Here is a 22,416-nt window from a genome sequence, read left to right as displayed (position 1 = left end):
TTTATTTTAAAATTTTAAAGGGGGGGTGCCAACGGCGGGAGCCGCCTCACCTTCGCGTCCTCCCTGAAACTTCACCCGGATCGTCTTGTCGATGTACTTGGACAAGTCCAAGATGCTCTCCTTTTTCTTCTTCTCCTTATCCTGCGGGGAAAGCAGAGCGCATGAGGCCTGGAGCGCGGCCCGAGCCCCACGCCCCCCGGCTCCGGATTCCGCCGCGCGCTCACCGCCATCTTGTCGCGCCGTGCGCCTCTTCGCAGACACCGCCCCGTGCCCTTTGACCTCTCCCCCCCCCCCCCAAGCGCATGCGCGGCGCATGCGTGGCCCGGGGTCTCGGGGCGTTGCTGGGAAACATCTGCCGACGGTTGCGGTGGGCACCGGCCGACATGGCGGCGGTGGCGGCGGCTGCGCTGGCGCGGCTTGTGGCGGCCTTTCTGCTCCTCGCGGCCCAGGTGAGCGCGGCACCGGTCCCGACGGCACCGCAGGCTGCGGCCCTTCGGCCTCTCGGCCCCGGGGCTACGCGCAGAAACGACCCCTCTTGGCTCGTCTTGGGGGTCCAGCCTCGGGGATCCGCGGTCCCCTCGTTGTCGGCCGGCGGTGCCCGGGCCCGGCCGTGACCTTGCGGGGCTGTCCCCGGCTTCTCTCCCTTCCCCGCCTCGGAGGCCCTCCGCCGCTGCAGCGCCCTTCACTTCCCACCGGGCCTGAAGTTTGTGCCCCCTCCATCTCCCGGTTCTGCTTGTCTGTTTCGGGGTCTCCAGCCGCCGCGGGGGACGCCTCTCTCCCGCTCTGTGGCCTTGGGCAGGCGGCTGCCCACCCCGCTCCGAGCCTCAGTTTCCCTTTAAGCGGAACGGGCCGGTGCTAAGCTAACCTCACCCTAGGGGGTGCGGTGGGGGAACCCAGAGGCGTCCCGCGTGTCCCCCAGTGACTGGCCAGCATCCTGGAGCGGCCAAGAGCCCAGCCCTGCACTGGGGTCGTATCCCCGCTCCATCTTTTACTCCGTGACCTTGGACGAGGGAATTCCCTGCTTTGAGCGTCAGTTGCTCGTCTGGAGAAGGGGGGTCGACTATGGTGTGGATTCTGGAGATGCTACCCAGGGTGACCAGCGCCTAGGGCCAGCACGCCTTCCTTATGTTCATTGTGTATCCTTTGATGTAGAGTGTCAGGTTCTAGCGGGGACAGTCTACGAGATCGCACTGTCGTAACTGCATCTTTTATTTTCTTAATTCCAAATCTTCTCTCTTTCCTGAGTTTGGTGGCTCAGGGAATGGAACCCGGGGCAGCCTCACAAATGCGGCCCTTAACCTTCACTCCTCTCTCAGAGTTCTCTTAAGGCGTCGCTGCCACCGGGCTCCTTCTTAGCCTCCACTCCTCCAGCCCCACCGCCATCCCCCTGCTGTGGCTGCCTTTGTCCCCCACATCCCCAGTCCATCCTCGACACAGCAGGAGTGACCCTTTCAAAGTGTGTCAGACCATGTCGCATCTGGATGAACGGGCTGTCCAGTTGTGACCTGGCGCCAGGGAAGCCTGCAGCTCATTGCAGGAGCTTCGTTGTCTAGTCTTTTCTCTTACCCTGAAACGCCCGTGGTCTCTGCAAGGCTGGAGGGCCCTCTCAGAAGCTTTCCGCGAACCGCACCTCCACCCCCAGCTGCCCTGTCAGCCCCCTGGACTCCCCCCCATTCTGTGGCCAGGGACCTAGAGACCCCAGACATTTGGAAGGAGGAGGAAAGCCAAAGGTGGAAGAAAGATAGAAAGATCACAGAACGCTGTGGAGGGAGGGACTCAGTTTGCCTGGGAAGGCTTTTCCGAAGCAGGTGTGTTTTTTTTTTTTTTTTTTTTTTTTTTTTGAGACAGAGTCTCGCTGTCGCCCAGGCTGGAGTGCGGTGGCGTGATCTCAGCTCACTGCAACCTCTACCTCCCGGTTCAAGCAATTCTCCCACCTCAGCCTCTTGAATAGCTGGGATTACAGGTGCACGCCACCACGCCTGGCTATTTTTTTTTTTTTTTTAAGTAGAGACGAGGTTTAACCACATTGGTCAGGCTGGTCTGAAACTTCTGACCTCAGGTGATCCACCTACCTCGGCCTCCCAAAGTATAGGGATGACAGGCGTGAGCCACCATGCCCAGCCCCGAAGTAGGTGTTCTGAGCCATGAGTAGGAGTTTGCCGGGTCGGCAGGAGGGGAAGGGTGTTGGAAGCACCAGAAGCAGCATGAGCGGGGGCTGGGAGGTGTGAGAGCTAGCGGGTTATTTGGGGTTGGCAAGGGGTGGGCTGTGGCTGGAGTCTAGGGTGGAACAATGCTGGAAGGGAGGATTTACACCCTGAAAGATGTCAGCAGCAAGGAGGTCCTGGGGGGTGGGCTGTGGATGGACGCTGGGGCAGGGGCACACAGGAGCGGGGAGTGGTGCGAGTGGCCCCAGGCAGAGTGAAGGCAGAGCATTTGGCCTCTTAGGCTGGATGACAGGCCGCCTGGTGGAAACCAGGTTGTGGAAGGCTCTCTGTGCTGGGGTACATGGACTTTAACCTGGGGGGGCTGAGGAGTGTGAGCTTTATCTGGAAGGTGGGGAGTCAAAGGACGTGTCAGAGGGACGTGAGAGAGCAGGTGCTCCTGGCCTTCCCAGAACCTTGGTTGTAAATACACCCTGAGAGGCCTGTCCCTTTTGGGGGCGGTGCTTCGCGGCAGTGGAAATTTGAGTCCGATTGCCCAGAATGAGACTAGCTCTCTGGGCAGAAGCCTGCTTGGTGACAGTCCTCAACTCGCTTGCTACCATTCTGTGACCCCGAGCAAGGAAGTGACCTCCCCAATGAGACGCCTCCCCTCCCCCACCCCATGGAGCCCATTCCTCAGCAGATCTCAGCTGGAGCTGGTGGCCCTCGCTGGACCCGGCCTGGCTCCTGGAACTCCTGAGTTCCCAGAAGGGAGGCTCTCCCGGCTTGGACTCACTGGCCTGTTTCAAAGGCTCTTGACGTGGATGCTTTCACAGTCACTTCAAAGCAGGGTTTCTAAGCCTAGAAGTTTCTAAACCATTGTGCAGTGGCGAAGCATCTGCGCTGCGATTTGTGAAGGATTTGGAGGTCAAGGCCTGGGCTTTGAGCCTGTCCTTGTAGCCCGAGCTTTTTCTGCTCCTCCAAATTTCGGTGGGCCTGACTAAAACTCAGGGCCCTCAGAGCTGTGGCCGTTGGACTAATTGTTCCCAGTTTCTTTTTTTTTTTTTTTTTTTTTTTTTTTGAGACGGAGTCTCGCTCTGTCGCCCCCGCTGGAGTGCAGTGGCCGGATCTCAGCTCACTGCAAGCTCCGCCTCCCGGGTTTACGCCATTCTCCTGCCTCAGCCTCCAGAGTAGCTGGGACTACAGGCGCCGCCACCTTGCCCGGCTAGTTTTTTGTATTTTTTAGTAGAGACGGGGTTTCACCGTGTTAGCCAGGATGGTCTCGATCTCCTGACCTCGTGATCCACCCGTCTCGGCCTCCCAAAGTGCTGGGATTACAGGCTTGAGCCACCGCGCCCGGCCAAGTTCCCAATTTCTTTAACTCAGCAGATGAGGAAACTTCCTGGTGAGATGCCGCTGCGTTCTCTGGCCTTTGATGGAAGCATAGGCTTGTTTTTTTAACAGAAAACCAGTTTTGCGAATTGTGGAGAGGAAAATGCATGAATGTGCTTTTGTGCTTTTAAATGACCCTTTTAGAGAGAAGCAGAGAAGCAGTTCTGTCGGTTCCCATTTTACACAAAAGACACTTTTCACCAAAGTCCCTGACCCCATAGAACAGAGCTTGGCAGGTGTTTTCTGGGAGGGGCTAGACAGTAGTTTTGCTGGGCTCTGTGGCCCACGTGGCCCGTGGTGCGGATGCTTGGTTTCTCCTGTTGTACCTCCAGAGCCAGAGACTCTTCCTTAGGAATGGGCTTGGCTGTGTTCCAATAAAACTTTATTTACAAACACAGACGGTGGGCCGGACTATGGATTCTTGGCCTCTGCCGTGACCCATAACATCCCTCCTGGAGTAGGCGCGAGGGGTTCTGAACACTGCGGGGCTGTGTTGGAAGGGGCACCCTCCGGGCTCGGCACCGGGGCCAGACTAAGGGTTGCTCTCAGGGAAGGCAGTCTGGTGGGCAGAACTGGAAAGAAAGGGCTCCTGACTCTGCCTCGGCTCTGGGGGAGGTCACACGGGAGGTGCTTGGAGTTGGGCTGGGGCAGGTGTGGGAAGGAAGCAGCATTAGCCAAGTGCTATGAGATCCCCAGTCGATTGCGGGGACTGGGGCTCCATGGGCTTTCACCATGCTGCCACCCCGAGGTCGCCAGGGCCTTGATCAAGATGCTCCCAGACCAGGCCGGAGCCCTTGTGTGATTTCAGTGAGGGCCCAGCTGTTGGAGAGCCAGTCTGTGCCCGTGTGCTGGGGTTGGTGTCTGGCATCAGGGACCGTTGGGACCTTTAGCCAAGCCAGAGCTCCCCTTCCCCAGCCCCAGCTTGGCAGAGCTGCTTCTGCATTGTGGGCCCTTGTGGCGTTGTGGCATTGGCCTTCTCGGTGCACGGCTCAGTCCCCCTCCAGATATGTTGCCATCCTGTTCCTGATGAGGTGAATGGCTGTAGCCTGTTTGTTTCCATGGCAGGTCCCCTGGGGACCAGGGGGTGTGGCTGGCTGTCTGGGAGGTTTACAACCTGGCAGGAGCCCTGCAGCTCCGGAAGGCCTGGCCCAGGAGCCTGCAGTGTGCAGAGTGCCCTGGGCACTCCTGAGAACAGGTGGGCCTAGGGTGCGGGGGTGGGTCTCCTTGGTCCCTGGCACATGGCTTTTCTCCTGGGACCCCTCCACCCTGTGCAGGCCGGGCTCCCCTGGGGGCCCACACTGAGGGTCTGCAGTGTGACGCAGCAGCTGGGACCTGGGCCCCGTCCCTGTGGGACCCTCTGGTGACTGGTGTCCTCACGAGATGGAGATGTCCTTGTCAGCTGCTGGGTGGGGGCCCTGGGCAGGGGAGCAGGAGGAAGGTGGGGATGGTAGGTGTGGGTGGCTGGACTGGGCTCTGCTGGGAGAACCGTGGCTCTGCTTAGGCCAGAGCCCCTCAGTGTCTGCAGTGGTCCCCGCGGTGGGAAGTGTGGTGAGCAGCACCAGCTTCCTGCATGTGGAATTGCGTCTTTCCTCATAGCTCCATCCTACTCTGTTAAGCACTGGATTGAGGAGGCGGGGGTCAGCCCTTCTGGTCCAGGCCCGTCTACTCCGAGACCCTCCTGGGAGGCGTCCAGGACTTTAGGGCCCGGTCCTGCCCCTTACTTCATTTTGAGAGCATGGCAAGGGCCTGGGCCCGCTCTGTCCCGGTGCGGTGGGCCACCGCCCCTGCTCCTCTTGGCCGGCTTTGGCCACTCATCCCCGTTCTGTGTGAGGGGCTCCTGCCAGAGGATCCGGACCTTCTCCCTGTGGCCCTCTCTGAGCTGCTGCTGCTGCAGGCTGGAGAGCACGAACTTGAAGTCCTGACTGGCTGTTCCTTCTCCCTCCCGGGAAGGAGGAGGTGCTGTGCTGGACTCTGCTGGTTTGGGGCTTCACGGGGAACACGACGCTGTCTGTCCTGCTGGTGGCAGCCTGACCTGTGGCAAACCTCAGCCTGTCCCACTCAGGACCCAGTGCCCGTAGGCCCCTTGGCTCAGCTGCTTCCTGCTATTCTTCAGCAGGAGCTGAGGGATGCCGGCCGACCTGGGATCCATCCCCCGGTCTGGGACCCATTATGTGCCTGGACCCCCTTGTGCCCCTGGAGTGCCAGTCGACAGGCAGTGCTCATGGGGCTGTGGGTCAAAGGCCACCCAGACCTGGGGGGTGTGGAGGCTTGTTCAGGCCTCCCGCCCAAGCCCAGGGCCAGGTCCGCTCGGGCCCTGCCCTTCTTCCCTGCTGAGGGCTCTGCCTTCGGCTGTGCTTCTCCCACCGTGCCCACTGGTCCTGGGAGGTCCAGGAGGTGATGCGATCCCTGGTTTTTGGTGCAGAAACTCGGGAGCCACAGAGAGGTGACCTGACACACTCATGGTCACCAGCCTGGGGCCTCCTGAGGAAGGTGAGCTGGTCTGCGTCTTTGCTATAAACCATGTACCGTCACATCCCTGTCTGTCCTATCGAGACGGGGAGGCATCCCAGACGACCTCGTGAACACGGGCGCCCTTCCTGGAGGCATCCTCGTCTCCTCGGGCCTGTTTCCCGTGGGGCGGTGTAGCCCCACGCGTCCCGTGCTGTGGCTCTGATCGCCGGCCTTGTCCCGCAGGTGGCCTGTGAGTACGGCATGGTGCACGTGGTCTCCGAGGCTGGGGGCCCCAGAGGCAAAGACTACTGCATCCTCTACAACCCGCAGTGGGCCCATCTGCCGCATGACCTCAGCAAGGCGGTAAGTACCCGCCAGCTGGGTACCGCCGTCGGGGGGAATGCGTGGGCCCCAGGGCTCTAGAGACTCATCCAGCCAGGGCTGCAGGAAAGATCCAGAGGCGAGAGGCAGGCCATGGCCAGGTCTGGGGGACTCTTGGGTAGCCCCTAGTTCCCCTGGGCCTCCCCAACCCTGGTCATCAATGCAGGCTGTCCATAGGGCCTTGGGATGCAAACCTAGAGGCACCGGCTCAGCCCCATGTGGTGGACAAGGGTCTCTATTGCTCCATGCTGGGCTCCCCATCTGGTGGGCCCGGACAGAGGGGTCCTTGGAGGAGTGACAGCAGAGGGCACAGTGGGGTCTCGGGGACGAGACCTGTTCCTTTCACCATCTTCCCGACTGGGGCACTAACACCTGCTGCTGGGTGGGTCCCTCCCTCCCCCAGAGGCCCCACCTCCTTTCCCACTGCATCCTTCAGGCCCTGCCCCCTTCTCACTGCATCCTTCAGGCCCCACCCTCTTTTCCACTGCATCCCTCAGGCCCTGCCCCCTTCTCACTGCATCCTTCAGGCCCCGCCCTCTTTCCCACTGCATCCCTGAGGCCCTGCCCCCTTTCTCACTGCATCCTTCAGGCCCCACCCTCTTTTCCACTGCATTCCTCAGGCCCTGCCTCCTTTCCCACCGTGTTCCTCAGGCCCTGCCTCCTTTCCCACTGTGTCCCTCAGGCCCCGCCTCCTTTCCCACTGCATCCTTCAGGCCCCACCTCCTTTCCCACTGAGTCCCTCAGGCCCCGCCTCCTTTCCCACTGAGTCCCTCAGGTCCTGCCTCCTTTCCCACTGCACCCCTCAAGCCCTGCCTCCTTTCCCACTGCATTGCTCAGGCCCCACCTCTCCTGCTGAGTCCTTCAGGCCCCGCCTCCTTTCCCACTGTGTCCCTCAGACCCTGCCTCCCTCAGGCCCCACCTCCTTTCCCACTGCTTCCCTCAGGCCCTGCATCCTTTCCCACTGTGTCCCGCCCCCTTCTGGATCCCTCGAGGCCTGTCGGCCAAGAGGTGCTAGCGTCTTCCTGTCTGCTTTGTTCATAGTGTGTGCGTGAGCACGTGTGTAATTGGTACGTGCCTGCACATGCGTACGTGTCTGAGTGCATGTTTATGTGAGTTTGCGTGAGTGTATGTGTGCATATGCCTGAGTGTGTGTGTGTGAGCACATGTGTAATAGACACGTGCATGGACATGTATGTACCTTAGTGCGTGTGTGGGTGTGTCAGCACACGTGTGCATGTGAGCGTGTGTAATAGGTGTGTGGGGGCATGTGCATGGGTCTGAGTGTGTATGTCTGTATGCACGTGTGTGTGAGCGTGCATGCAGTAGGTTTCTGTATGGGTGTGTGAGTGCGTGTGTGTACAGGTGTATGTAAGCATGTAACCACGTAATAGGTATGTTTGTGGATATGTGCATGTGTCTGTGCACACATGCGTGTGTAATAGGTGTATGTATGTGTGTGTATGTGTGCATAATAGGTTTGTGTGTGGATGTGCCTGTGTATTTGAGTTCGTGTGTGCATGAGTGTGTGCGTGTGAGCTCATGTGTCGTAGGTATGTGCACGTGTCTGAGTGCGTTTGTGTGAATTCGTGTGGTGTGTGTGCATGCGTGTGTGTGTAATAGGTGTGTGTGCCCGAGCAGGAGTGCACAGGTGTGTGCTTTCCTGTGCACGTGTGTGCCGTGTGCTCTGGGCTATGTGTGTGTGCACGTGTGTGTGCGTGTGTAATAGGTATGTGTGTGCTTGAGCGTGAGTGCGCATGTGTGTGCTTGCGTCTGCGTGTGTGTACCGTGTGCTTCGGCCTGGCTGTGTATGTGTGCACGTGCATGTGTGTGCGCTCCATCCTGGCAGTGGGTGTGTGCGTGTGTGTGTGCATGTGTGCGTGTGTGTGTCATGTGCTCCGGCCTGGCTGTAGGTGTGTGCTCCAGCCTGGCTGTGGGTGTGCGTGTGTGTGGGTGCACCGGCCTGGCTGTGTGCGCATGTGTGCGTGCGCACGTGTGTCTTGGCTTCCTTCCTGGGCTGTGAGGTCGCTGAGAGTCGGGGCCTTGTTCTCCGCACACTGGAACCCCTCCCGTTTCTCACAGATGCCTGGCCGTGGTGGGGCTGTGGTGGGGACCCACTTGGTCTTGCTGAGTGAACTGTGATGGCTCACAGGGTGGCTCAGGTGTCAGGGGACAGCCTTGTCTGTGAGGACTCCAGCCCTGCTCAGATAAGGCAGCCCAACCCGTCGCCCAGCGCCCTGCTGTGGGAACCACCGTAGGGATGGCTCTGCCTAGGTGGGGCCAAGGCCATGCGGGGCTTTAGGCGAGAGCTGAGATCTAACTCAGCGCAGGCTTCGGGTGGGAGAAGGGGCAGCTGGGTCCTCCTGGTGACTCACATCACGTGAGACGAAACCGTGCCCTGGCCTTTCCAGTCTTTCCTGCAGTTGCGCAACTGGACGGCCTCCCTGCTCTGCTCCGCAGCGGACCTCCCTGCCCACGGCTTTGGCAACCAGATCCCGCTGGTGGCCCGGGGGAACTGCACCTTCTATGAGAAAGTGAGGCTGGCCCAGGGCAGCGGAGCACGCGGGCTGCTCATTGTCAGCAGGGAGAGGCTGGTACGGCCCTGCGCCCCCACCGCCGAGCCAGCTCTCAGGGGCAGGAGGGGGGTGCAGGAGGCAGCAGCGGCAGGGGCTGGTCTTCTGATTTCTCGCCAAAGGCAGGCCCTCTGTGGGGAGGATCCGGGCTGAGTGGCTGTGGGGAGGATCCGGGCTGAGTGTGGCTGTGGGGAGGGCAGAGATGAGTCTGTTCTTTCTGTGCTGCTGGCCGGGGCCGTGGAACTTTGGCTGTGGTCTTGTTGGGTGCCTGTGCTAGAGCAGCCCCCGGGGTGAGGGAAATCACACTCTCCATAGGGATGGGATTGGGGTGTCTTCTGCGGAGCAGATGGCCTGGCCCTGAACTGGCCCCTTCTGGGGACCCTGGTGCCCTGGCTCTCGAGCCGGTGGGGCTGTGCTCACCTGTGTGGTCCTATCCAGGTGGCCTGAAGCCCAGCCCCTTTTCCGTCTTCTGTGAAACGGGCTGTGGTTGAGAACTGGGGGCCTGGCAAGGCTGGTCACAGCAGGGGACACGCTGACTGCTGGGCTGGGCAGGGTGCACAGCACCCCTGAAGTGTAGTTTTGGGGTAAGAAGAAAATGGAGTGCAGGAATTCCCTCACAGCCCTGCCCGTGGCTCTGGGCTGCCCCCGCCAGCGTTGCAGCCTGAGCCTGGCCACCTAGGGAGGCCTGGGGCAGGGTCTCAGGGCTGAGGCCAGAGCAGGCCGGGCAGAGCCAAGGGTGTCATCCCCGTCTGCACGTGCTGCCGTCGTCATTGAGAGAGGCCCTCAGTGGGTGCGGGGATCAAGGTGGCCTAGTGGGCAGGCGTGGGCTGTGACAAGTGTCACTCAGGACGTGTGTGTGCGGTTAGGGAGTCCCACGACTGAGGGAGGGATTGGCTGTCTTAGGCCCGGGGCCCTGTTGTCGGGTGAAGAAGTCTTGATGCCCTTGGGCCTCCCTGTCCTTGGGTCCTCCTGGGAGGCCGGAGGCTGTCAGGTGCAGAGGGGGAGCAGACAGGCGCCCCCAGCCTGGCCTGAGCCTCAAGTGAGGGTCCCAGGAGAGGAGGCAATGGGCACAGAGCTGGGGGCCCACCCATTGCTGCGGGTGATGCCTGCCGCTCCCTCCTCTGGGCCCCCAGGTCCCCCCGGGGGGCAATAAGACGCAATATGATGAGATTGGCATTCCTGTGGCCCTGCTCAGCTACAAAGACATGTTGGACATCTTCAGGGTAGGTCTGCCGCTGCTCAGACGCGCGCTCCCGAGGAGATGGGGCGGGGGCTTTGGGCTGGCTGCCGGGGGGGTTTGTGCCGGGGTGGTGGGTGAGGCGTGGCCCCTGCAGGCCAGGGTCTCCAGCCCCAGCCCCATAGCCCACCGCTGCACGCCACCTGTGGCTGGCGGGTGGCTCTGATGCCTGCCCCTGGTGTGTTCCTTGAGGCAGCGTTTCGGCCGCATGGTGAGGGTGGCGCTGTACGCGCCTCATGAGCCAGTGCTGGACTACAACATGGTCATCATCTTCATCATGGCCGTGGGCACTGTCGCCATCGGCGGCTACTGGGCCGGGAGTCGGGACGTGAAGAAGTGAGTTTTGCGCCGTGCATGGGCTGTGATGGGTGGGCGGGCGTCTCTGACGCAGCCTGGGACGGCCAGTCTTCCCGTCCGGAACAGCAGTGAGCGCTTTGGCCTGGGCAGGCACAGCTCGTCCCGTGGAGCCCTTCCTTTCTTCCTCAGGAGGTCCTGGGACAGAATCAGGCTCTTTTCCTGCTGGGGTGGGCTCCGGGGACCCGGTGGGTGTGCGGGGCTGGGCAGGTGTGGATGTGGCAGGTATGGGCGTGGCAGGTGCAGGGTGGGCAGGTGGCTGGGGCTAGCTCCCCTCTCCTGCCCAGCCGCCTCGGTCTGGGAAGGCCCCATGTCCAGGGCTCTTTATGCAGAACCCGCACAGCAGCCTCTGGCCCGGCCTAGTGGCCGCCCCAGCTCAACCCAGGGACGGGAGCCCGGCCACCCTCTGCTGTGTGGTCTCCTCTGCCCTGGGGACGTTTGGGGCAGTTCCTTGCACTTCAGTCCCCCCCGGGTCCCCTCCTGCTCCCGGGTTTTCTGCCGCATTCCCCCGGGGTGGCTGTGGACTCCTGGGCCCCGTGTAGGCCAGCCAGCCCCAGCGCCCCGTGACCCCATGGTGTCTCCCAAGAAGGTACATGAAGCACAAGCGCGACGACGGGCCCGAGAAGCAGGAGGACGAGGCGGTGGACGTGACGCCAGTGATGACCTGCGTGTTCGTGGTGATGTGCTGCTCCATGCTGGTGCTGCTCTACTACTTCTATGACCTCCTCGGTGCGCGGCCCCGGGCGGGTGGGCCGCGGTGTGGAGATGCAGCCGGCCCTGAGGGTGGGAGGGTGGTGTGCGGGCCTGGCCCCTGGCCTCACGGCCCTGCCCCTGCAGTGTACGTGGTCATCGGGATCTTCTGCCTGGCCTCCGCCACCGGCCTGTACAGCTGCCTGGCGCCCTGTGTGCGGCGGCTGCCCTTCGGCAAGTGCAGGTGAGGCTGCCTCACTGGCCCCGACGTGCCTGACTCTGTGCGGTGATGACCACGGCCCCTTTGCCGCCCCATAGCCCCCCATGGTGCAGTGTAGCTCAGAGTCTACAGCAGGCGCTTCCTCAGCGCTTGCCTGTGGTTCCAAGGCCCAGGAGCAGGGCAGAGTCCGGGCGAGCTATCAACGGAGCCCGCCAGCAGCCAGGCACCGGGGTGGCGGGGGGAGGGTGCTGTTGTCCCCAGAACCCTGCCCAGGTGGCCCCAGAACCCTGCCCAGGTGGCAGGCTGGCCGGGGCATGGGAGGGCGCCAGGGTTCTCCCGGGAACCCAGAAGGTTTCCCACAGCGCAGAGCTGGCCTGGCTCTTACGGGTAAAGGGAGCTCCGGGGGCGTCTCCAGCAAGATCAGACCTGGGTCTAGGAAGCGGGGCTTGCCCAGGGCAGACCTTTGTGGGTTGCTGTCCCTGGGTGTGTCGGGTGAGGGGTGCAGCGCAGGCGAGGGGGCTCTGTGGGTGCAGCCAGTGGCCCCCCAGCACCTGTCTGGGCCAGGATCTGCCCTGCCCTTGGGGTGCCTACTGTTGTCATTGTGCGGGGATGTGGAGTTTTTTTTTTTTTTTTTTTTTTTGAGACGGAGTCTCGCGCTGTGGCCCAGGCTGGAGTGCAGTGGCGCGATCTTGGCTCACTACAAGCTCCGCCTCCCGGGTTCCCGCCATTCTCCTGCCTCAGCCTCCCGAGTAGCTGGGACTACAGGCGCCCGCCACCTCGCCCGGCTAATTTTTTTTTTTTTATTTTTTAGTAGAGACGGGGTTTCACCGTGTTAGCCAGGATGGTCTCGATCTCCTGACCTCGTGATCCGCCCGTCTCGGCCTCCCAAAGTGCTGGGATTACAGGCTTGAGCCACCGCGCCCGGCCGGGGGATGTGGAGTTTAATGAGGACAGAGTGGGGGCTGCCACTCTGGAGGGGGTTGCCTGGGCAGGGCGCGAGGGTGGTGGGCAGTGGGATGATGCCGGGGGCTGGTGGGCTTGGCTCTGACTGCCCCGTGCCCCCCAGGATCCCCAACAACAGCCTGCCCTACTTCCACAAGCGCCCGCAGGCCCGCATGCTGCTCCTGGCGCTCTTCTGCGTGGCTGTCAGCGTAGTGTGGGGTGTCTTCCGCAATGAGGACCAGTAAGTGCTGCCTCCCCCGGGCCCCGGCGGGCGGTGGCATCCTCAGATGCTCCTTCCCACAGGGCTCCTGGGGCCCTGACTCTCTGCCCTCCCTGGAGGCTGCCCCAGCCTGGAGCCGCTTCAGGACCATGTTATGAAAAGCCCTGGCCCCAGGCTGCCCTGATGGGGCCGTGGGGTCGTTTCACCTGGGTTTGTCCGGGTGCCATGGGAACCCTGACTGGAATCTGGGAAGAGAGGCCAGAGCCTCTGTGGCCGGGAGCCATGTCCTCCAGCAGGCCTGGATGGGACTCCTGTGCAGGGCATCACTGCCCAGAGCCAGTCTTTCCCCCACTGTCCCCGTCTCTGGCACCAACGTGCGCACTGCAGGCCCGAGGACCAGGGTGTGGGCTCCAGGGCAGCCGATCCTCTTGGTCATGCCTGCCACGGCCTCTGAGCAGTGATGGAGGTGGGGCAGGCACTGCTCCCTCCTTGCTCAGCTCCCACGCGGCCTGGACTTGTGGCTGCCTCCTGCCGTCTGGGCCTCCTTGACGAGGCCGAGCGCCTGGCACTGTGTTGGGAGGACGGAGCTGGCCTGTCCCCGCCTGGCTCCCGCCACCGTCACTGATACTGTCTGGCGCTTCTTCTCGGCTTTTTCCCGAGGCAGCCAAGTGCGCTTGGCTTTGGTGTGTATTGGAGCCGCGGCACGTTTAACTGGCAGAAGGAAGACGTGAAAATATTTTGAATCCTTTGTACACAAAGGGAAAATGAATCCTTTCAGTTATTTCCAAGCCAGGAAACTCATTCCGTCACGTGAAGTTAGAGCAGGCCGCAGTCAGCTGGGCGCAGGGGCTCACGGCTGGGATCCCAACATTTGGGAGGCCAAGGCAGGACCATCACTTTACCCAGGAGTTCAAGACCAGCCTGGGCAACAAGCGAGAGCCCCTCTCTATTTAAGAAATAACATAAAATCAGAAAAAATAACTGGCCACAGTTCTCTGGGTGCTTGTGGCGTGTGGCGCCTGGAATCGACTGTTCCAGCGTCTCCATGGAGGCCTCTGTTCTTAGCAGCCGCCCTGCCCGGGGGATGTTTTTATCCCATTTTCAAATGAACCTTTGATGTCTGAGACGCTGAGGAACGCTGGGCAGCTCGTCCAGCAAGTGGCAGGCAGAGCCTCCATGGGGGCAGGGGCCAGCGGGACGCTGGGGCTTCATGGGGCTGGGAGAGAGTCAAGGTTGCGGCTGGCTGCAGGGCTGTGGCCTTGTTCAGGAGGCGGGTCTGTGCTTTGCTCCAGGGCACCAACTGCATGGCAGCCCCACCCACTGTGGACCCAGAGGTTCTGCAAGGCAACTTGGTGTGGCACAAGTTTTACTTTAATAAACAGTTTGGGCGCGGTGGCTCGTGCCTGTCATCCCAGCACTTTGGGAGGCCAAGGCGGGCAGATCACTTGAGGTCAGGAGTTTGAGACCAACCTGGCCAACGTGACAACCCCATCTCTACCAAAAATGCAAAAAAAATCTGCCTGGCATTGTGGTGGGCGCCTGTGATCCCAGCTCCTCAGGAGGCTGAAGCAGAATTGTTGAACCTGGGAGGCAGAGGCTGCAGTGAGTCAAGATCGTGCCACCAAACTCCAGCCTGGGCGACCGAGTGAGACTTCATCTCAAAAACAAAAACAGCTGGGAGGGGTCAGTGCCCGCGCCCCCCTGCACATGCCGCCTCCAGCCTGGCACCCACCATCCGGGGACAGGGACTGAGGGGACGCAGCCGGCCAGGCCTGTGTCCACCGTCCTGGCTGCAGAGTGCTGGGCTCCTCTACCTGCTTCTGCAGGGGGGCCCTGGGGTGGGGCCTGTGCCGCCCGCCCTGCTGGAGTTGTAACAGCAGGGGTCCTCCCACAGGTCTGGCGTCCTCAGGGTCGCCCCCTGGGCAGGTGGAAGTGCAGCAGGGCCGCCTGCTGGCTGAGAGCGAAGGCCCTGTGTGTGGCTCGTGGGAGGCGGCGTCCTGGGCGGTCAGCCGGCCTCCACCCCAGCAGGGGTGCTGCTGTGTCTTGCAGGTGGGCCTGGGTCCTCCAGGACGCCCTGGGCATCGCCTTCTGCCTCTACATGCTGAAGACCATCCGTCTGCCCACCTTCAAGGTGAGCGCGGGGAGGGTGCGGCTACGGGGCAGCGTGGGTGGCGGGGGGCCTTCCCCCCAGCCTGGCCCACGTGGGGCTGTGGTCCTTGCAGGTCTGTGCTCCTGCTCACTGCCCTGGCTACGGCCACCTAGGCCTGTTGTGAAGGGTGGGGCTTGAAGATTGGGTCCCAAAACCCCTGCCGAGGCGGCCTGGGTGGGTGACTGCGGGGCGGTGGTCCCGGCAGGGGCAACTCATATGTCTGCATGAGGTGGTGGGGAGAGCGGTGGAATAGGGCTGAAGGAACTGGCCTCCGTGGTACCGGGAGCACGGGGGTGTCGTCAAGCCCCAGGCGGCCACATTCCCGTGAGGGCCCCACGGGACCCAAAGCGAGCGGCATTTGAATGCTTGGGACGGCCCCCTGTATCCCCAGAGCCGGCCCGGTGTGGCATGGGCCTCCACCCTCTGCCCCTCCTTCCTGTTACACGGAGACTCTGAAAGCCTAACTTTTGTCCTTAAATCCCGACCTCATGTTGCTTCCAGAGCTGCTCCTGCATGCCCAGCACTGGTTTCCTCTCAAGGGTTCCTTTAAAGGCTTCCTCCCGGCCTGGCTTCAGTTGTTCCGTGGTTTGCATTTACAGCAGCAGAAATTTTTCATTCTTTTTGTACCATTACGCTTTTTCTTGACTATAACGACGACTCCTTGGTTTTACCTTTGATATCTTTGCTTCCTTGCTTTGATTCGACTTTGCCTTTCATTTATCTCGACATTTCCTGTTTTCGCTTTATCCGATTACTCTATTTCTTGGCTTTATCTCGATTACCTATTTCCTGCTTTATCCGGATTACCTTGCCTCTCATTTCTTTATCTCATACTATTTCTTTGTTTCCCTGATCCGTCACCTCCGGCCCTCACCATCCCTGTCACCCCCGCCCCCTCGGCCCCCATCCCATCACCACCCCGGCCCTCAGCCTCCCATCCCATCACCCTGCTCCCCCGCCCCCATCCCATCACCCCGCTCCCCGCCCCCATCCCATCACCCCCGCCTCCTCACTCAACCCCTTCTGCAGCAGTGGGAGCAGCATCATGGTGGAGGTGGCCACGGGGCCCTCGGACTCAGCTACCCGTGAGAAGGTGCGTCCTCTGACCGCAGGGCCTCAGGTTGCCATGGGCCAAGGTGTTGTGCGGAGAGGGATAGGGCTCGAGGCGTCCCACGGCCGGATGAGGGTCCTGGAGGACATTGTCCTCTTCCCGTCTTTGCAGCTGCCCATGGTCCTGAAGGTGCCCAGGCTGAACTCCTCGCCTCTGGCTCTGTGTGACCGGCCCTTCTCCCTGCTGGGTTTCGGAGACATTTTGGTGCCAGGTACTGAGGCGGGTGGGGCACGGTTCCTGCTGTGGGGCAAGGCCCTGGGTGACTGAGGTTTGCCCTTGGGAGTGAGCGGCCTGCGCACCGTTGGCTGCAGACAAAGCCCTGAGGGTCAGGGTCGGGCAGGTTGGGGCCGTTGAGGCCTGTTTGCCTGCGCAGCGAGGGCATTGTCCGGGTGGGGTAGGGACTGCTTTGGGTGCTAGGGAGCAGGGAAGGCCTCCCGATGGCAGACAGCCTCACCCCATCCTGCTCAGGGTTGCGCAGGGGTCCTTGCTGGGGCCTGGGTCCCAGTGAGCTCATGTTGCTCTGAAGGCAGAGACTGTACCCTCTCAGCCTCAGTGTCCCCAGGGTCCTGCCAGGTGTGTCTGCCTGGGCTTTGCTCTCACTGTGATCTCAGTTTACCCACAGAGTCATGGCAGCCCTGTCCTGAGCAAGCGTGTGGCCTGTCTGTGAAATGACAGCAGCCACTGGGCAGCGAGAGGCCCACGGCGCCCACAAGTGCTCAGGCACCCGCCTGCTCCCAGGGAGCGCCCACTCCGAGGCTCTGTGGGCCCAGGTGAGCCTCCTCTGTGTGCCTCCCCCAGGGCTGCTGGTGGCCTACTGCCACAGGTTCGACATCCAGGTACAGTCCTCCAGAGTATACTTCGTGGCCTGCACCATCGGTAAGTGCCTCGGTTGAGCCCATGCTGGCCACTCCGGCTCCAGCCCCGCCCTGTCTCAGCCTCTGTCCTGGCCCTGACCCCAACCCCAACCCTAACTCCAACTCTAACACCATAACCATGACACCCTAGTCCTAAACCGTAACACCCTAACCCTAACCCCCGGCCGCTCTGGGAGCTGGGCTCGGATGGCTGGGCCTGTGCCTGGGCCTGTGCCTCCTTCCCCCTCTTTCTCATTCTCCCTGGCTTCCATTGTTCTGTTCTGTCCTTTTCCTTTTCTTTCCTGTTTTCCTCTTTTTGTCTTTTTTTTCTTTGCTTTGTCTTCTACTGTTTCGGTTGTTATGAAAGTGTTTATACAAAGTGCCGTTTTCTGTTGACCGACATTGTTTTAAGAAATGTCCCCCCACCACAGCTGACCCTAAGAAGCTGTGGTGCTTTCTGGTTCACGGGCACGAGGGTGAGCCACCTCTGCCGAGCCACGCCCTCGACCCAGCCCTCCACGTGGCTCCCTAACGTCCACTCCCAGGGCCAGGAGAGCTCAGGCTGGCCTGCAGTGCCCTTTGGTTGGTGGTGGTCCCCGCACCCCTGCTTCCTGCAGCTGCAGGTGACCCTGGCTTTCCCCTTGCCCCATTTTACCGTCTTCATGATCATCCTTTAAAATCACGGCTGAGGCCGGGCCCAGGGGCTCATGTCTGTGATCCCAGCACTCTGGGAGGCTGAGGTGGGGGGATTGCTTGAGCCCAGGAGTTCAAAACCAGCCTGGGCAACATAGTAAGACCCTGTGTCTGCAGAAGAATACAAAAATTAGCCAGGCATGGTGACATGTGCCTGTAGCCCCAGCTCCTCGGGAAGCTGAGGTGGGAGGATCACTTGAGCCTGGGAGTTCAAGGCTGCAGTGAGTCATGATCGGGCCACTGCACTCCAGCCTGGGCAACAGAGTGAGACCCTGTCTTGAAAAAATAATAATAAAATGAAAGAAAAAATAAAAACACAGCAGCAGAGATTTCTCTCTCCTGAAGCATAATTTGTCAAGTTGTCCCTGTAATTCCTGAGATCGAAGCCACTGAGAGTTTATAGGCGCCAGACCTCTCCGTTTGTCTCTGCGTCTGTCGATGGTGGCTGATGGACACGTGGATGGTCTAAAATGGACCAATAGGGACGCTCCCTGTGGCATGGTGTCAGAAATACAGAGATGAGTGTTAGAAAAAGTGCCAGGAGCAGTGTGCTTGCTGGACACAGCGGCTCTTTTTAAAGAATGTTCTAGTAAAAAGTTAATTTTCTCAGAGCTTTATTTTGAAATTTTAAATGACAGTTGCAGGGTTGGTACAGAGAACTCCTGTGTGCCCCGTTCTCAGAGGGACTGGTCATTTCCTCACATTCGCTTGATTCCGTTCTCTCTCTCTCTCTCCACACACTCACGCGCTCTCCCATGTACTCCACTTGGCCCTCCCTAGCCATGGGTTCCGCAGCTGTGGATTCCACCAGCTGTGGGTTGAAAATATTTGGGGAGAAGAAATTGCATCTGTACTGAACATACCCGGATTTTTTGGGCCGGTATTCCCTAAGCAGTGCCGTGGGACAGCCACCGCCCGCAGTGACGTCGTGTTTGTGTTTGTAGGAACCTACAGGGATTTATGGTTCGGCAGGACGTGTGTGGGTTCTAGGCAGACACTGCACCAGTTTACGTCAGGGACGTGAGCAAGGGGGGTCCTGGCAGCCCTCCCCTGCGGGTGCCAAGGGTGGCCATGTGCACGTTTGTGTACTTACACACACACGTATGTAAATCACAGGCTGTGTTCTCAGGGGACTGGGGCACCGCGCCAGTGGGGGGACACCGTGCCCCTTGACCCCAGACCTTTCACTGGGCGTCTCCTGAGAACATACTTGATGCGCCCCCAGCTCGGTGTCCAAGGGTTTTCTGGTCAGGCACAGGTTCCCCTTCGGCGGATTTTCTCATTAGAGGTTCATAGAAACTGCATCCTGGACATGTCTTGCAGCCCCGTCCGCTATCACGTCTGCCTCCCGCTGTCCTGCAGCTGCCCGAAGCCTGCCCCTGCCTGTCCCTCTCCTTGCCCTGCCCCTTCCATGTCCTCGGTGACCCTGATGCCCCTCACTGGCCCCGCTGGGGCAGGGTGGGAGTGCGGCCCAGGAGGTGCCGGAAGGATCCATGTACTTCGAGGAGCCTGTGGCCCTGCTGGCTGAACCCCTGCTCTACCTCTCCCGTCCTTGCACCCCCCTGCCCTCCACCGCGCCCAGCCCGCTCGCATTCTTCCCAGGGAAGTGGCTGGTGGCCCCGGCCTGCCCGGCTGAGGTGATGCCTCCTCTGTCCCCACAGCCTATGGCGTTGGCCTCCTGGTGACGTTCGTGGCGTTGGCCCTGATGCAGCGTGGCCAGCCCGCTCTCCTCTACCTGGTGCCCTGCACGCTGGTGACAAGCTGCGCCGTGGCACTCTGGCGCCGGGAGCTGGGCGTGTTCTGGACGGGCAGCGGCTTTGCGGTGAATACCCGTTTGCTCTGACTGTGAGAAATAGTCGCCTAGTGAGCCGTAACTAGAGTTCAAGTTGAGTGAGGCCTCCAGCCACAGCAGCCCCGCGGCCGCGACGGGGTCAGGGTCCCGGCAGCGTCTGCTTTGGGTGTCGTGCGCGTGTGGCGCCGGTGGACGGACATGCTGGGTGGGACCCGGGGGTGCCCTGTCCTTGCTAAAGTTGCTTCCCCCAAAACGGTCACTGGCGCCCCACTTGTGTGGGCATTGGGCATCCGTCGTCTCTCCTGCTGAGCGCGAGGCGCCCGACTGGGAGTGGGGCCGCAGAGCCCTGTGCAAGGGGAGCAGGCTGGCCCTGGCTGTGGAAGCCCTGTCCCCTGTCCCCTGTCCCCTGTCCCCCTCGGCGAGGCAGGGGGCGGCTGGCGAGGGTTAACCGTGCGCGTTGCAGGGAAGGCTTAACGCCACGTCCATTCTGCTTTTGTGATTTTTGTAAACGAGAAGTGGGTGGGACCCCCCTTCCAATGGGCTGTGGGGAGCTTAACCAAGAGGGGTGACTTCCTGGGTTCCCGAGACTCAGGCACATTGTGCCCGAGAGCTGCCCCCACCCCTCCGGGCAGTGCCTCTCGGAGGCCATGATCACCCAGGGAGCAGCCCCGTGCCGCAGGGCAATCCTCAGGCTGTTGGGCATCGGTGCAGCTCCGCCCGGAGCCGGCCTCCCTCTGCGGGTGACGCCGCGCTTCTCAGTGGTGCCCGCCGCGCGGGGCGGTCCTGCTTCATGTTTTTGTGGAAGTTAAACCACACCCATCCTGCTGCACTGGTGTGATGCATTGGGTCGAGCTGTGGTTCCAGGGCCAAGCCGGGCTCATGGGTCCCACAGATGGGACCATGGCCTGAGACCAGGCCCGAGGGAGAGGTCTCCTGGGGCCAGCACCCCCACCCCAAAGGTTTCCCCATTCTGATGGGTATTTCAGAAAGTTCAGGAGAAGCCGAGGACCAGGCCCCAGGGCCAAGAGACGGAGAGTCCGGGCTTCTTTTTGGAGGGGCTTTGCACAGCTCTCAGCCTCTGCTGGCCTTGGGTTCCCCTCCCGCGGCCCCTGTGCGGATGGACGGGGTCCTGGGTGCCCATGGGCCATGGAGCCGGCCCCCTCCTTGGGACACCTCTGCTTGTCCCAAGCCTGGGTCCAGAGCCCCTGGGGATGGCGCCGCATTTTAACCCTGCCCCTGTGGCCTGCGGGTGCTGGGTGTCGTGGCCCCTACGAGGGCCCTCCTCCGGGTCCCTGTCTTCTCACCTCTGCCTCCCTTCTCCTGTAGAAAGTCCTACCTCCATCTCCGTGGGCCCCAGCGCCAGCCGACAGCCCGCAGCCTCCCAAAGACTCGGCCACACCGCTGTCCCCGCAGCCACCCGGCAAAGAATTAGCCACGCCTCCCCAGCCTGCTGAGCAGCCCCCCGAACCATGTGTGCCCGAGGAGATGGGGGCTGGAGCCCCCACGCGGGAGCCTGGGAGTCCGGCTGAACCCGAGGGCCGGGACCAGGCCCAGCCGTGCCCGGTAGCCCAGCCTGGCGCCTTGGCCTAGGGGAGGGGTGAGACGCTCGCTGCCGTGCCCGCCATACCAAGATGTTGGGGCTGCCTGGCGCCCGCTGGAGACAGACGGACAGACGCCTGTCCCCGGCACTGAGGCCTGTGCTGTCCCCACCCGCCCCAACATGGTGCTCATCCTTGCCGAGACCCCCGTGGTCCGTGCCCGCGCCCAGCCCAGCTGCCCCGGCTGCACGCCTGCTGCTCCAAGCTCGCCCGGCTGCCACAAGCCCTCTGCGGGTCCGTCCTCCTCCCCACTGGAGTCCGTCCTCGCAGGCCCTGCCCGGCCTCTCTGCAGACCCTCAAGCGCCGTCTGCATGAGTGAGCAGGCGTGGGTGGACTCTGGCCGCAGACACACTTGGTGCTCACCGGCCGCTTCGACCTTCAGGTGACCTTCCTCCCCACGGCATCCTGTTCTCGGGCGGAGGAGCAGCTTTGTCTCCCAGAAGGCATCGCTTTTCCCTCTCGAGCAGATCGGAGCCCCTGGGAGGTTTGGAAGCCACCTCCAAGCCTAGGACACGGCCTGGTGGCCGGGGCGGCATCTGGACCCTGACGCTGGCTGACACAGGCCTGTGGGGCAGGGTTTCGGGGCGTGAACGAGGCTGGCAGTGAGTGAACAAGCCGTTCCCCTGGCTCGGGCCCCGCCCTGCCCTCAGCTGGAGGCACCTGGCCGTGCCTGCACACTCCCTGTTTTAATAAACAGTTGCAACTTCTAGAAGTCCTGCTGGTGCCACCTGGTGGGGTGGACATCTCAGACTGCCCTTCTGACTAGCAGGGGTAGGCGCCAGGCAGGCTGGGTCAGGGCCTCGGGGGTCCCTGGGGCCCTGGGAGGGAGGGACTGGGCCGCGGGAGGTCCCGGCTGCTCCTGGCACCCAACCTCGCTCCCCGCGCGGGCCCTGTGTTGCTTTTCCGCCGAGAGGGGCTTGGGCCTGGGTTCTCCCTGTGGCAGCGGCATTGGTGCGTGGTTCTTAACCCTCTGGACCCAGCATCTAGGAGCTTCTGGAACCCACGAGGACATCTGCCGCTGGCGTGGTCTACTCACTGATGAGGTTCTCCTGACTCCGGGGCAGAGACGTCCATGCAGGAACTGACTGAGGCGTGGCCCCAGGCCCTGGCATCCTCTGCTCGCTGACCAAGGTGTGGCCCCAGGCCCTGGCATCCTCCCCTCGCTGCACGTGGTCACTTGCGAAGCAGCGCTCCCTGTGGCCGCAGCGACAGAGCCTGCACCCTGGCTGTCTGCGGCGCCAGGGCCCCGGCTCCCGCCTGCCACCCGCCCTGTCCACACAGCCTCCAGACTCGGGTCCAGAATCTGTTTCTGTCAAGTCAGTCACCCCCAGCTGCACACGGGGACTGCTGAGCGCTGCGCTCTCACGGGTCTGTTCCCGTCAGAGGGTGGCGGGGTGAGCCCCGATCCCTTCCAGAAAATACCAGCTTCCCAGGGAGTAATGGCACCTTCACTGAAGCCATTTTGTACATGGGGACAGGGTGGGGACCTCTCTTTTTTGGTGTTGGACGTTGGACCATTGGGGAGGGGTTCAGAGGCGGCGGTCCTGTCCTTGACTCCGTCTGTCCATGTGGCCTTGCTGCCGTTCAGTCTGATCATTAAACACAGCTTTTGATACACGTG

General features: G+C 61.7%; 2 protein-coding genes across 2 annotated transcripts in view; one reads left to right on the top strand and one right to left on the bottom strand.

The window, feature by feature from the left end:
- LSM7 (LSM7 homolog, U6 small nuclear RNA and mRNA degradation associated) overlaps positions 1-282 on the bottom strand; it is a 6,688-nt gene extending 6,406 nt beyond the window's left edge. The window contains exons 1-2 of the mRNA XM_003914619.3: positions 225-282; positions 51-141 (exon numbers count right to left, since the gene is read on the bottom strand). Of these exons, the coding sequence (XP_003914668.1) occupies positions 51-141; positions 225-230 (97 nt within the window). The 5' untranslated portion in view covers positions 231-282. The remainder of the gene's footprint in view (positions 1-50; positions 142-224) is intronic.
- Positions 229-22,416, top strand: SPPL2B (signal peptide peptidase like 2B). The gene is made up of 15 exons (XM_031659082.1): positions 229-449; positions 6,228-6,347; positions 8,774-8,956; positions 10,069-10,158; positions 10,369-10,508; positions 11,113-11,255; positions 11,364-11,460; positions 12,503-12,619; positions 14,648-14,874; positions 15,139-15,148; positions 15,678-15,840; positions 15,970-16,069; positions 16,657-16,734; positions 19,067-19,227; positions 20,524-22,416. Exons 1-15 carry the CDS (start codon positions 303-305, stop codon positions 20,785-20,787), a joined length of 2,040 nt encoding a protein of 679 aa, XP_031514942.1. The 5' UTR covers positions 229-302; the 3' UTR covers positions 20,788-22,416.

The sequence above is a fragment of the Papio anubis genome, chromosome 20, assembly GCF_008728515.1.
Source record: "Papio anubis isolate 15944 chromosome 20, Panubis1.0, whole genome shotgun sequence".
In the NCBI taxonomy this organism is placed as follows: domain Eukaryota; kingdom Metazoa; phylum Chordata; class Mammalia; order Primates; family Cercopithecidae; genus Papio; species Papio anubis.
This window is presented reverse-complemented; position numbering and strand designations above follow the sequence as displayed.

Bases quoted from the DNA above. Each gene is read 5' to 3' on its own strand.
- SPPL2B (XM_031659082.1), top strand. From the start codon at position 303: ATGCGCGGCGCATGCGTGGCCCGGGGTCTCGGGGCGTTGCTGGGAAAC. The intron at 16,735-19,066 runs GTAAGTGCCTCG...CTGTCCCCACAG, and splicing joins CTTCGTGGCCTGCACCATCG to CCTATGGCGTTGGCCTCCTG. The intron at 19,228-20,523 runs GTGAATACCCGT...CTTCTCCTGTAG, and splicing joins GGACGGGCAGCGGCTTTGCG to AAAGTCCTACCTCCATCTCC.